The 15,415-nt window shown below is 41.5% G+C and overlaps 1 protein-coding gene across 1 annotated transcript in view; it reads left to right on the top strand.

Moving 5' to 3' along the window:
• Positions 1 to 15,415, top strand: part of SCTR (secretin receptor) — a 75,724-nt gene that overhangs the window by 10,347 nt on the left and 49,962 nt on the right. The window contains exon 2 of the mRNA XM_032145637.2: positions 11,507 to 11,627. Coding sequence (XP_032001528.1) covers positions 11,507 to 11,627 — 121 coding nt within the window. The remainder of the gene's footprint in view (positions 1 to 11,506; positions 11,628 to 15,415) is intronic.

The following is a 15,415-nucleotide window of genomic DNA, read 5'->3' as shown; positions in this document are numbered from 1 at the left end:
AAAATTATGGGAAACTAAAAAGTGGAATTTACCCAGAAAAGCAATGGATGGGCACCAGTTCCATGGTTCTGCAAAAGACCCTAGAAAAGATTCAGTTCAGAAAATCAAAGGGCTCCCTGAAGAACATCCCAGAGAAGACAGTAGGCAATGTTACACAAAGCCGTTCTCTTCAGAACCTTGTAGTACAACTCTGACGTCTAATTAATGAGGTGAAGGCCTGTGAATTTTGTGATCAACAAGAAAAAAGAAAGTGGATTTAAAATTCTAGGAAGAGACAAAAGCTATACAAAACATTTGTGGTCTAAATATTTTAAAAGCCAAACTTTGACATGATTTTAGCAATATTTCCAAAACTCCATGTAATGATGACTTAGACTCAGGCTCTGAAACCAAAAAGGAAAGAATATGTAATGTATGTTTTGTTTAATTAATAAAAATAATAAAATAATATAGAGAACTACCATTTAGTGATTTTTCTCTGACAATCTCTTGTTAAATTTATGAGGAATTTTTTTTTAATATGCTTAGGGCATTCAGTTTAAGATGACAGATTGACCACATATATTTATCTGCTCTGCCTCTGGAAACACTTTTAAAATGACAGTAAAGGAATAGAAAAGGTATAAACCAATACAAAGAGAACAAAACAAGAGACAGAGATGAAGCAGAAATTTCCAGAAATCTTTGGAAAATGAAAAGTGATGAAGTGATAGCTGTATGGAAAAAATAACCTCAATGCCTGTAGCAGGCGGAGGAGAAACTGTCAAGTCACCCTGTGGCACCCTGGAAAGGCCCCAGACACTGAGGAGATTCCACCCATAGACCCCAGCAGTGGGCTCCCTCTTGGCCTGGTTATGTTACAGTGAAGGCCACCAGGCAAGAAGCTGTTTAGGTCCACAGTGGTTCCAGGGACCATGTTACTGTCTCAGGCTTAGATCGTACATTGAGGAGGGCCTCCAACATGGAAGCAAACAATCATGAGAAAAGTGCCTCAAGGAAACAGATCATGCAGACAAGAGGAGACAAACTTAAGACATGCAACTAATATTTGGAAATCCTTTGTGAAAAGGATGCCTGAGCCACAAAACTAGAAAAGGATGCTATGGAAAAGGAATCATCTCAGAATAAGAAAGGATTCTTGGAAGTTAAATGTATGAAACAAAACATTCATAAAAAAAACTCTACAGATAATGTCAAGGAAATCTTCTGTAAAGAAAATCACAAAGGCTGGGAGTGGTGGCTCAAGCCTGTAATCCCAGCATTTTGGGAGGCTGAAGAGGGTGGATCACCTGAGGTCTGGAGCTGGAGACCAGCCTGACTAACAAGGTGAAACCCCGTCTCTACTAAAAATACAAAAATTAGCTGGGCTTGGTGGCACACACCTGTAATCCCAGCTACTCGGGAGGCTGAGGCAGGAGAATCAGTTGAGCCTGGGAGGCAGAGGATGCAGTGAGCTGAGATTGCGCCACTGCACTCCAGCCTGGGAAACAGAGCGGGACTCCATCTCCAAAAATAAAAAAGTAAAAAAAGAAGAATAAGAAGAAGATCACGAAGACAAAGTGGTAGAATAGTAGAGAAAGACGAAAAAATTGGAGAATCAGTGCACCTCATCCAATACTCTGCTAATAGGAATTCCGGAGAGACAGCATAAAGATGAAGGGAGGAAATAATAAATTACAAACATAATATTTTTTAAATTCCCAGAAATGAAGAACACAAGTCTTCAGATTGAAATGCCCACTGAGTATCCAATCAATAAATTTAAAAAGAACCATTTCCTCAAGAAATTTCAAAATAACTAAAAACAAAGAAAAATCTTACATATTTCTAGGGACAAAACAAAAAAGTTGTATACAAAAGATTTGGAATCAGAATTGGATTTCTTATTAACAATACAGGAAGAGGAGAACTGCCTTCAAAATTTGGAAGGAAAATTATTTCACCCTAGTATTTTCTATCCAAATTATTAATTAGTTTAATAATCAAATTAATAAAAATATTTTCACTTCTGCAAAGATTCAAAAATTTACCCCCATGTACTTTTTCTTAGGAGGTTACTAGAGAATTCTGTGCTTTTGCAAAATGAGAGCAAACCAAGGAAAAAGCCATGATGCCTAGGAAATGAGACCCCAGCCAGGAGACAGGGAGAGGGCACCCCAAACCACAGCCAGATAGCAGGCCTGGGTGGAGCAAGAGGAAGGAGAACTCTGAGACAGAAATCTCCAGAGGAAAAACCAATAGGACTGTGGATAAATGTGTAACAGGGCTGTGGGAGCACTTGGAAAAATTAGCCATATGTACATGGAAAACTAATTCAATGAAAAACAGTAATGATTGACCTCAGGAAAAACAAAATGTACAAGAAAGGCACATAATCATTTTACATGATTTGACTCAGCAGCGAACAATATTTCATAGTCAAAATAAGTCATTATAAATATAGACCATTCTTCACTAAAAATGAAATGAAGATTAGTATATGTAATATATGGGGAGAGAAGTATATGTAGGGAGATTTTAAAACATCTCATCTTTATCTTCCCTAATAGGAAGTTTGACTGTCTCAAATTTAAAAACCAAGAAATAACAACAGTAAAAGAATATAATTTTTTTTTTTTTTTTGAGACAGAGTCTTGCTCTTTCACCCAGGCTGGAGTGCGGTGGCGCTATCTGGGCTTACTGCAAGCTCTGCCTCCCGAGTTCACACCATTCTCCTGCCTCAGCCTCCCAAGTAGCCCGGACTACAGGTGCTCGCCACCACGCCTGGCTAATTTTTTTTTTTTTGTATTTTTAGTAGAGACAGGGTTTCACCGTGTTAGCCAGGATTGTCTCCATCTCTTGACCTCGTGATCCGCCTGCCTCAGCCTCCCAAAGTGCTGGGATTACAGGCGTGAGCCACCATGCCCAGCCAAGAATATAATTTTAAAACATGGAGACAAAAATGAAAATAAACAACTAAAAAGAGTTGAAAACGGTTGCCTGGAGAGCAGGTAAAGGTTGTGGAAGGGAACTACTATTTGTCATTATACTCTTTGGTACTAGTACAAATTTTAAAAAAAGCTCAATGTGGTTATACAAACTAGATTTTAAAAATTTAAAGGGATTTTAAAAAAATGAATAGCTCTTGTTTTGAGGAAAATTTTACATAAAGTTCAGCAATTCTTTCATCTTCATTTGCCCCTCCTGTGAATTACAACTAAAATATATTTAATACTTTTAAATTTAATGAATATATACAATATGTGTACATATACACATGCATATAGCTACTAAATATCAGCCTCTCCCCCTCTTCTCTAGGTTGATGTAGATAGTGAAAGGGCTTGTTTCGCATCTCCCACATCTTCCGGGTGGTTGCTCCATGGAGCCTCATGCTCTTCCCAGCTGCTCCCAGCAACCCTGGGGACCCCAGTCCCTCTTTGCTGGTCACCACCTGGAAACATGGACTCAGTCCTCTCAGCAGAATGACATTCCTGTCTCACAGACACTGGTGGACACCACGCATTTCTTTAGTTGGCGTACCCCCCGCCACATTATCTTGGCTTGTTACATTTTAGAGGAAGGATCAAGGGCAAAAGAAATGTGGGATGCTCCACTTCACACCCATGAGGATAACCATCATAAAACAACAATAGCAACAGAAAAAGAACAAGTGTTGGTGGGGATGTGGAGAAATTGGCACCCTTGTACATGGCTAGTGGGGTAGCCCCTGTAGAAAACAGTTGTGCAGTTCCCGAAAAAAGTTAAAAATAGAATTATCGTATGATCTAGCAATTCAACCTCTGGGTATATACCCCAAAGAATTGAAAGCAGGGACTCAACAGATATTTGTATGCCCATGTTCATAGCAGCATTATTCACAACAGCCAAAAGATGGAAGAAAACCAGGTGTCTATCAACAGATAAGCAGATAAACAAAATGTGGTCTATCTATACAATGAAATATTATTCAGCCTTAAAGAGAAGGAACTTCTGGTTTTCTGTCCTCATAAGTGGGAGTTGAACAATGAGAACACATGGACACAGGGTGGGGAACATAATACACAGGGGCCTGTCAGGGGTAGGGGGCTGGGGGAGGGATAGCATTAAGGAGAAATACCTAATGTAGATGACAGGTTGATGGGTGCAAACCAACATGGCACATGTATACCTATGTAAAAACCTGCATGTTGTGCACATGTACCCTAGAACTTAAAGTATAATAAAAAAAGAAGGAAATTCTGATACGTGTTGCAACATAGATTAACCCTGAAAATGTGCTGAGTGAAACAAGCGAGGTGCAATGAAACCAATATTGTGTGATTCATTTATATGAGGCATCTAGAATAGGCAAATTCTTAGAAAGTAGAATAGAGGTTACCAGGGGCTGGGGAAATGGGGGGATGTGGAGTTATTGCTAAATGATGAGCTCAGAGCTTCTGTTTGGGGTAATCGAAATGGATACTGGGGATGGTTGCACAACATGGTGAGTGTACCTAATACCACTGAATTGCACACATTAAATGGTTAAAATGGTAAATTTTATGTTATGTATATTTTACTACAGTTAAAAAAATGAATTGTTGGATGAGAAGAAAAAGTTAAACTATCCTCCACTGTTACCGTTTCTATAGTCCAAAGGAAAATCACCAAGGAAGTTGAACTTTTCTTGCATGGGGCTTCCCATCATAGATATGTTATCCCATTTCTATCCTTGCTCTGTTGCTCTCAAGAGAGTCCTCTTTGCCAGAGGACTTTAAACTCTTACAGTGGAAATTACCATCTACTTTTGGGAAACCTCATTCACTATCCACACACACTGATGCCACCCTAGAGTTTATTTCCTACCCTGTATCAGTCAGCTAGGCTCTATAACAATTACACACATCTCAGTGGCATGCAGCAATAAGTGTTTATTTCCCTCTTGGCATTTACAGTTGAGCTAGGGTGTGATTGATCCAGGCTGGGCTCTCCTGGCTTGGCTCCATCCCCTGGGTTAGGTTCAGTCTGCTACACCTATCATTCATTCTAAGATGAGCAAGCTACCCCAGGTTCTGAAATGCAGGTAAGCATTTCAAACCTCTGCTCACATCAAATCACTAACGCCCCATTGACCATAGTCACATGGCCAAGGGCAAGCAAAGAAGTACACCTTGCCCACCATGATAGGAGTCATATGTATGTATAAACCCCATAGGGAGCTGAGACCAGTACTTCTAACTACAGCATACTTCTTTCCTGTCTCTGGCAGTAAATTTCCTAAGTCTGAGTTACTTCCTGTATATTAACATCAAGAGGATGCAATGGATGTACAACATGATGACTAAAGTTAATAACAATGTATTGTGTTTTTGAAAATTGCTTAGAGAGTAGATTTTAAGTGTTCTCACCACACACACAAAAGTGAAATAATGCCTATGTTAATTAGCTCAATTAGAGCCTTTCTACAGTGTATACATATTTCAAAACAACATGTGCATAATAAATCTATACAGTTTTTATTTATCAATGAAAAAATTAATTTAGGCCAGGCACAGTGGCTCACACCTATAATCCCAGCACTTTGGGAGGCTGAGGCAGGAGGGTCATTTGAGCCTCAGAAGTTCAAAAGCAGCCTGAGCAACATGGCAAAACCTTGTCTCTACCAAAAAAATACAAAATTAGCTGAGTGTGGTGGCATGCGCCTATAGTCCCAGCTACTCACTGGTGCAATAAATACGGGACTGCATATATCTCTTTGACATACTGATTTCCTTTCTTTTGGACATATATCCAGAAGTGGAATTCCTGGATCAGATGGTAGTTCTATTTTTAGTTTTTTGAGAAACCTCCATACTGTTTTCCATAATAGCTGTACTACAATTCATCCCATCAGCAGCATACAAGCATTCCCCTTCTTCTTATGCTTGCCAACATTTAGTACTTTTTGTCTTTTTAATAGTAGCCCTTCTAACTGGGATGAAATATCTCATTGTGGTTTTGATTTGCATTTTTCTAATGATCAGTGATGTTGAGCATTTTTTCATATACCTGCTGCCATTTGTATGTCTTCTTTTGAGAAATGTCTATTTAGTCCTTTTGCCTCAATATGAAACTCAATTTTTAAATTGAGTTATATATTTATTTTTGCTATTGAGTTGTCTGAGTGTCTTATATATATGTATGTGTTCCTCCTTCTTATCTGTATGCCGTTATTTCTTTTTCTTGTCTTATTGCATTGGCTAGGACTTCCAATATTGTGTTGAATAAGAATTGTGAGAGTAGACATCTTGCCATCCTTAAGGCAAGAAATGTCAACATTAAGTATGGTTTTAGCTGTAGGTTTTTTGTAGATGGTCTTTATCAAGTTGAAGAAGTTCCCCTCTTTTCCTATTTTTCTGTGAGTTTTTTCATTAATGGGCATTGAATTTTTTCAAATAATTTTTTTGCCTCTATTGATATGATCATGTGATTTTTCTTCAGCTGTTAATATGATAAATTACATTGATTGATTTTCAATATTAAACTCATGGATTGTTTAGAAGTGTGTTGCTTCATTTCCAAGTGTTTGGAGATTTTCCATTTTCCTTTATTTTTAATTTGTTTTCATTGTGGTCAGAGAACATATTGTATATTATTTCAGTTCTTTTAAATTTGTTGCGTTTTGTTTTATGGCCCACAATATGATCTCCTTGATGTATGTTCCATGAACACTTGATTAAAATGTATATTCTGCTGTTGTTGGGCGAAATGTTCTATAAATGTTAATTAGGTTGTCTTGGTTAATGGTGTTTTCCTATATCCTTGCTGATTTTCTGTCTAGTTATTCTATCATTGTTAAGAGAAGGGTGTGTAGTCTCCAATTAAAATTGTAGATTTGCCTATTTCTCCTTTCAGTTCTATCAGTTTTTGTTTCATATATTTTACAACATAATTGTTTGGTGCATACACATTTACGATTGCTACGTATTTTTGATAGCTTGCCTTTTTTATCATTATGTAATGCGTCTTTCTGTTTCTGGTTACCGTTTTTGCTCTACACTCTATCTTACATTAATACAGTCACTCCCGCTTTCTTTGATTAATGTTTACATAATATATATTTTTCCATCCTTTCAACCTGCCTACATTATATTTAAAGTGAGTTTCTTGTAGATGGTGTATAGTTTAATCATGTTTAAAAAATCCAATATGACAATCTCTCTCTTTTTAAAATTGGTGTGTTCAGACCATTTACATTTAATGTCACTATTGATATGTGAGGGCTTCAGTCTGTCTTTTTATTTTTTGTTTTATATTTGTTCTCTAAGTTTTTTATTTCTTAGTTTACTTTTCTCTGCCTTCTTGTGGGTTAGTTGAACAATTTTTAAAATTCTATTTTGATTTATCTACAGTGCTTTTGAGTCTATCTCTTTAAGCAACTTTTTAAGTTGCTCTTAGATATTCCATTATATATACATAACTTATAATAGTCTACTGGTGTTCTCATACTCCCAGTTCAAGGATAGTATAGAATCTTACCTCTATTTTTGTCCCTTTATCATCCCGCATTTGTAATATGCTTGTCTTAAATATGTAGTTGATATACATTTAGAATAAAATCAGACAGTATTGTAATTTTTGCTTCAACCATTAACATAATTTAGAAAACTGAAGAGAAGGAAAACCTAACACATTTACCCACATTTTTGCTTACTGTGTTCTTCTTCCTTGCTCATGTTCCAATTTTCCTTCTTTAACTTCTTCTTTATATTTAGGGAAGTTCTTTTAGCCATTCTTTTAGAGTGAGTCTACAGGCAACAAATTCTTTTACTTTTTCTTATTTGAGAATGTCTTGATTACCCCTTCATTCCTGGAGGATATTTTTACTGGATCTAGGATTCATGGTTGACAATAGTTTTCCTTCAGCACTTTAAAAATATTGTGCCATCTTCCTGTAACTTCTGATGGAAAATCAGTTGTCATCTTAACTGTTTTCCCCCTTTAGATAAAGTGTAGTTATTCTCTGGCTGCTTTCTAGATTTTTTCTTAGTCTTTAGTTTTCAAAAATAATGTGCCTTGGTGTGGACTTTTAAGGATTTATCTTCTTTAGGGCTTGTTTGTGTTCTTCAGTCTGCAAGTGTATGTCTCTTGCCAAATTTGGGAAGTTTTCAGCCATTATTTTTTGGAGTACTTTTTTTCAACTCCACCCTCTTTCTCCTCTCCTTCTGAAACTCCTAAGAAATGAATGCTAGATATTTTGTTATAGTCCCCATCAGGTTCCCCAAGGTTTCTTAATTTTTATTTTCAGTTTATTTTATCTCTGTTGTTCAGGTTGTGTAATTTCTATTGTTCTATCTTCTAGGTCACTGCTTCTTTTCTCTATCCACCCTTCCTTCCATCACCGTCATTCTGCTTTTGAGCCCATCCACTGAGCTTTTTATTTTGGTTATTATCTTTTTCACTTCTAAAATTTCCATTTGATTCTTCTTTATATCTTTTATTTCTTTGCTTAGCCCGCCCGCCTCCCTTCCTTCCTTCCTTCCTTCCTTCCTTCCTTCCTTCCTTCCTTCCTTCCTTCTTTCCTTTCCTTTCCTTTTTGCTGATGTTTGTATTTCTACATTTGTTTCTAGCATGTTGATAATGCTTTAAAATCTTTGTCAGATCGTTCTAACAACTCTATCATCTCAGTGTTGGCATCTGTTAATTATGTTTTTTTCATCGAGTTTGAAATCTTCCTGGTTCTTGATACGATGAAAGATAGACATTTTCATTTTATGTTATGGAACTCTGGATCTTATTTAAGCCTTCTCTTTTAGTTAGCTTTTTTTCTGAGAGGGGAAGTGGGGGGAATGTGTGCTCCCTTCTTATGACTAGGTGAAAATAGATGTCCAACGTTCCCACTCTGCCTTATTTGACACCTGCAGAGTAGGGGAGGAGCCTAGTGACTGATGATAAGGGTGGGGTGGGAGTATCAGCTCCACACACAGTCTCCACTGACCCTGCAGTGGGGGTGGCCACACTGCCAGTAGGTGGTAGTGGAAACCCCAACTCTCCATTAGGACTTCTCTGACACCTTCTGGTGAAGACATGAAGAGGAGGACCTTGTTACTTCTGAACTAGGGCAGAAGTCTAGTTTCCACTGATATCATGGGTTGGGGAAAACTTCATTACCACACAGCAGAGATGAAAGTTACAGCACCGATTTGGCCTCTCTGGCACTGCCCTGGCCAGAGTTTGCAGTCTCTGGGAAACACACATATCACCTCCCAACATCACCAAGGCTGGTACCAGTTATGGCTTGGCAAGGATGGGGGTCCGGACTCCCTACTTCGCCTTTCCAGGGATGTGGGGGTGGGGCCATAGGTTTTCTGTGGTGGTTGGCAGGAGTGGGGTGGTTATTGGCTAAAAGTTTCTGTTTGCTAGATGCCCCTTTCCTGGTCCTTGGCTAAAGATCAGGCATTTGCTGGGGCTGTTTTTGTCGCTACCTGGCAGTGCTTCCTTATTGCCAACATCTTCAGCTCCAGTCCTGTGATATATGAGGTGGGACTCACCACGCGGTCATTCTTGGGCTCTGGGGTCCCTAGCCCATCATCTACCTTCTTCCACTTTTCAGAGTCTTCTTATGTTTGTTTTGTATATAATGTCCAGCGTCTTATTTGCACTTAGTAGAAGTAATAGGGAAAAGTACATCTAACCCATTTTCCTAGAAGCAGAAGTCTGTCTTTTTTTTTCTGTATTATATATAAAGCTGTGACGGAATCTGTCTATATAACGCTTTCCCCACATGTGGGATGGATTCCCAGAAGTACAGTTAGTTGGCCAAAGGGTATGAATGTTTCTGTGACACTTACTATATACAATTCCTTAAATTACTTAAAAGATTATACCTGGTCTCACTACCTCCAGCACTTTCTGTCCTGTTGAGAGTCATGTTAATTTCTAAGCGGCTCTGAACAGAATGTGTGCCGACCAGTGAACTAACAGGCAGTGCCTGCCAATCTCTAGGTGGATTTTTCCACTCAAGCTCTTCCACTTCCTCCACTGAGAAGCCAGAGGGTGCCAGAGACTATGGGCTTCAGCAAGAACCAGGTGAGCCCCCACAAGGAAGAAGACAAAAGCAGGAGTGCGTGAGCTGTGTGCCAATGCCAGCTCTCTTGACAACTGCTATATTCGTGGGGAAACCACTTGTTTCAATCAAGAGTCTAAATGCCAAACAACGTGATTAACACATTTGCTGTATGGTGTTGAGAGTAAATGGAAACTTAAGGCTGAAAGGTGGGGAAAGAATGAGCATTCTATGTTCCTAGAGCTGGTTGGGCCCAGGTGTTTCTGCAGCAGCTGGCCATGACTGATCACAAGCTCTGGGCCAGGGGAGGTGATTTGTATTTTTCATGGGGAACATAAACCCTGGTCAGCTGGTGTCACGGAGTGGGGGAGAGGAGTAGTTGCTGACAGCTGGTAGATCCTTTCTGATGGCACTAGTGAAGGGTGGTAACATGTGGAAGATCCTGAATAGGAGTTAATCAGAAGATGACTTCTGTTTGCCTCTGAGCCATTTGACCACAGTGCTACCTTAGCTGTCCTTCTCTGGCCCAGAGCTTTTGTTTACTTGGGCCAATTTGGAGTGTGGCTGGCTTTGTCTCCAGGGTCTTCTCTCCCTGGTCCATTATGTTGGAATTTCCAGAGACTATGGGCTTCAGCAAGAACCAGGTGAGACCCTACAAGAAAGGGGACAAGAGCAGGAGTGCATGAGCTGTGTGCTACTGGAAAGAGTGAGGAAGGCACAGCTGAGTGCCAGTCCCTCCTCCACCCTCCTGTCCAACTCCTCCCTGCAGTCGCTGTTCTAGGTGTGATATATGCGCTCTTCTGTGGGACAAGAAGATGGTTAAGTGTACGTTTTAAACAACTTGTCTGAATCAAAACTAGGTTTTCAGGCTGGACACAGAGGCTCATGCCTATAATCCCAGGAGTTTGATACCAGTTTGGGCAACATAGTGAGACCCCCTTCTCTATTTTATGTGTATGAATATATATATATGTGTGTGTGTGTGTGTGCATTTGTGTGTGTGTGTGTGTGTAAATCTATATCCAGGCATGGTGGCACATGATCACACCACTGCACTCCAGCCTGAGTGACAGAGAAAGACCCTGTCTCTAGAAGAATAGAAAACAAGACCAAAGAAAACAAAAAACACTAAGCTTTCAAAAAAGAAAAGACTCACACAGTTGGAGTAGCATAAAGTAAGTCCCACAGATGAAGAGTAAGGTGCTGAGAAAGCAAACAGCTTGTGGGGCTCAGGAGCCTTGATAAAAGCAAACTTTGCAGTGGATAAGCCACAGATGATTTGCACATCCCAGCTTTCCCAGCTGTGTTCTGAATTCTCTCCCAGGAGCGGCTGCCTCCACCTTTCCTGCAGACCAGGAGATCCTTGCAGGCAAGGGCTTTGCTTTGCTCGAAACCCCGTTGAAGATCCATTGTCTTGCCCCATTCTCCCCCATGGAAAGTCCTTGTGTGGCAGGATTGAGTTAGTGGCAATGATGAGCATCCCTGGTTTTGGACTTGCAGACTGGAGCCCTTCCCCGACTATGTGACGTGCTACAAGTGCTGTGGGAAGAGCAAGACCAGTGCCTTCAGGAACTCTCCAGAGAGCAGACAGGAGACCTGGGCACAGAGCAGCCAGTGTCAGGTATGAGGCTTGCCATAGCCCATGTCCTTTCTTGGGGGTGGAGCATGTCCAGTCCTGCTGGGCATGGGGAGCTTGTCCTGGGCCAGGATGGGATGTGGGAAGCTGGTCCAGCTTTTCTCACTCAGACAATCAGCTTGTGGGGCAGGGCTGGAGTGGTTCTGATGAGCAGATCACATGGACCCCAAAGCCGGATCCTCACCACCCTTCCTTTCTCTGGGCAAGCGAACATAGCCGGTGTTTTCCTACCATCAGCTTCTGCACGCTGACTTGGCCAACGTAAGAGCTTGGTGGGAATTTCTTTGCAAGGCAGTTTTCCTCTCATTCATCCTCCCACCTCCCTGCCAGCTCCATGAGTGAGGTAGCAGGAAAGGCAGCCTGGGTCCACAGTAGTGTGGGCTGCCTGTTGGGTGACACTCACTGGCTGTGTGAACACAGGCAAATTATTTAGCCCTCTGAGTCTCCATTTTCTGATTTATAGAATGGAGGTGGCCAGACGTGGTGGCTCACGCCTGTAATCCCAGCACTTTGGGAGGCCGAGGTGAGTGGACCACCTGAGGTCAGGAGTTCGAGACCAGCTTGACCAATTTGGTGAAACCCCACCTCTACTAAAAATACAAAATTAGCCCGACGTGGTGGCGCATGCCTGTAATTCCAGCTACTAGGGAGACTGAGGCAGGAGAATCGCTTGAACCCGGGATGCAGAGGTTGCAGTGAGTCAAGATCACACCACTGCACTCCAGCCTGGGCAACAAGAGCGAAACTCTGTCTCAAAAAAAAAAAAAAAAAGAATGGAGGTGATAATCTCTTCTTCAGGATTATAATGATAAATGAGATAAAGTGTGTTAAATACAGCTGCCTTGTAAATATTGCTAATTTAAATGTTAATTATTATTATTAATCAACACTTTAAGCATTAAGTTTATATTTAAATGTTAACTTTATTTTTATTCCCTTCCTAAACGTCTCATCTTTGCTCTCTGTCATCTAAGGATAAGGAGGGACATAGCATTAAGAACCCACTGCCAGGGTTCAAACGGACATCTGTACATGGATGTTCATAACAGCCCCCTTCACAAGGATGAAGAGGTGGAAATACCCCTAATGCCCATCAACTGACGAATGGATAAACAAAATGTGGTTTATCCATCCAATGGGATATTATTCAGCCTTTAAAAAGAATGAAGCGATGATATGTTCCACAGCATGGACAAACCTTGAAACATAATGCTAAGTGAAACAAGCCAGGTGCAAAAGGACACACATTGTGGCTGGGCGCAGTGGCTCACGCCTGTAATCCCAGCACTTTGGGAGGCCAAGGTGGGCAGATCATTTGAGGTCAGGAGTTCAAGACCAGCCTGGCCAACATGGTGAAACCCCACCTCTATTAAAAATACAAAAATTAGCCGGCATGGTGGCGGGCACCTGTAATTCCAGCTACTCAGGAGGCTGAGGCAGGAGAATCGCTTGAGCACAGGAGGTGGAGGCTGTGGAGATCATGTCATTGCACTCCAGCCTGGGTGACAGAGTGAGACTCTGTCTCAAAATAAATAAATAAATATTTAAAAAGTAAAATAAAGGAGCACACTGTATGATTCACTGATGTAAAATGTGCAGATGAGCCAAACCTATAGAGACAAATTAGATTAGTGCTTGCCAGGGCTGAAGGAAGGAACAATGGGAAGTGATTGCTTGAGGGGTACAGGTTGCCTTTTGGAATTGGTAAAAATGTGTTAGAACTAGATAGAGGTGATGTTTCCACAGTATTTTATTATGAAGTTACTAAATCACTAAATTGTACACTTTAAATGGTTAACGGTTAGTGTTATGTTATACGATTTTTCTTCAATTTGGAAAGAGAGAGAGGGAAAGAAAAATAAACAGAACCCAGGCTTTTAAATTAGACAGACTGATCTTGAACAAGGCCTCAGTTTGCACATCTATTTTATGGAGTTGGTGTGAAATGAAAAGCATTCAGTCAAAGAATGCTTATTCAGCACTTAGTGGTGTCAGGTGAGTGGTGAGAAATAAGCGTTGTCGGCTGTGCTCTCATCACTTAGGAATGCGTTTTGCAGTGTGTGGCAGGAGCTTGATACACTGGCTTCACCAGATAGGAATTTATTTGTTGCATATTACAAAAAGAGCTGGAGCAAAGTTCCAAGATGTAGCCGTATTCCGGATTCCTCTCTTTTGCCTGAACGTGTGGCTTCTGTCCTCATGGTCATATAATGGCTGCTGTACCTTCAGGGAAGAGAGAAGAATACCTGCATTTCTGGCAGGAAGAAGAAGAAAGTCACTAGAAGGAAGGATGAGATATACTGGGAAGCCAGACTTTCCTGACACTCTCCCAGTGACTTCTGTGTACACTTCATCAGCCGGAATAGGACTGCGTGGCCACCCCAGTTGCAATGGATGTTGCAGGTTGAGTTTATAGCTGTGCATGCAGCCACCTGGAGCAAAATCAGGTCCTCCTAGTAAGAAAGAAGAGAATGATGGCAGTGGGCAGCCTTTGCCATTGTCCCCATGACTCAGCCTGGTGAGGGAGACATGGATCAAGTGATTAGAAATTGATGGCCGGGCACAGCGACTCACGCCTGTAATCCCAGCACTTTGGAGGGCCGAGGCAGGTGGATCACCTGAGGTCAGGAGTTTGAGACCAGCCTGGCCAACAGGGTGAAACCCTGTCTCTACTAAGAATACAAAATTATCCGGGTGTGGTGGTGGGCACCTGTAATCCCAGCTACTTGGGAGGCCGAGGCAGCAGGATCGCTTGAACCCAGGAGGCTGAGGTTTCAGTGAGCCAAGATCGTGCCATTGCACTCCAGCCTGGGCAACAAGAGTGAAACTCTATCAAAAGAAAGAAAGAAAGAAGGAGAGAGAGAGAGAGAAAGAAAGAAAGGAGAGAAAGAAAGAAAGGAAAGAGAGAAAGAAAGAAGAAAGAAAGAAGGAAAGAAAGAAAGAAAGAAAGAAAGAAAGAAAGAAAGAAAGAAAGAAAGAAAGAAAGAAGTAAAATGATGAGATAAGAACAGTATGTGGGTCTGCCTGAGTGTCTAATCAGGAGGCTTGACCTGGCCTGGGCCTCCACGAGGGCTTTCTTGAGGAAATGATGTTGGAGCCAAGGCCCGAGCCTGACTGGTGGTTACTGGGCACAGACATGAGGGATCCTGCTGCAGGATGAGCACACAGGGGCTCATCATCCCTTGGGGGATTTTCATCCTATCCTAAGAGTGGCCAAAAGCCCTGGAGAGTCTTAGGAGGCCAGGGGTGTGACCGTCTGCATTATGAAAAGATCACCTCTGCCACAGTGTGGGAGATGAACTGGAAAAGGACATGAGTAGTTCAGAGAGACCCGCTGTGAGCCTGGTGGTCTAGGCGAGAGATATGATCATTGGGACCGGATAGGATGTCATTGTTTGGATTCCCCAGAAGCAGGTGATTCCGGGCCAGATCAGTAGGACTGGGAACCGAGACAGGGAAGAGAAGAAAGCTGGTAAATGTTGCATCATCACTGTGGGCACTTGTGGAACACATGCCTCCAAGTCGCACAGGAGCTGGAGGATGCATCCACCAGTGCCCCGTCAGTCAGAGGTGGGGCAGCTTCCGAGCAAGCAGCTTTCATTCCCTTGCACTTCCAGCCTGCTGTGCTTAGGGACAAACAGTAGCTAGAGAAAGCCCCCAGACAAAGGGATACTGGGCCAATGGGTGAAAGTGAGATTGGTGTGCCCAGAAAAGGTTAAGGCTAAGGAGTTACAAGCAGGTTCCACTGCAAGGGCTGGAAAGGCGCACACCCA

This window comes from Hylobates moloch, unplaced genomic scaffold (genome assembly GCF_009828535.3).
Source record: "Hylobates moloch isolate HMO894 unplaced genomic scaffold, HMol_V3 SCAFFOLD_24, whole genome shotgun sequence".
NCBI lineage: Eukaryota > Metazoa > Chordata > Mammalia > Primates > Hylobatidae > Hylobates > Hylobates moloch.
The sequence above is the reverse complement of the archived record's forward strand: the minus strand, read 5'-3'. Positions and strand labels throughout refer to the sequence as shown.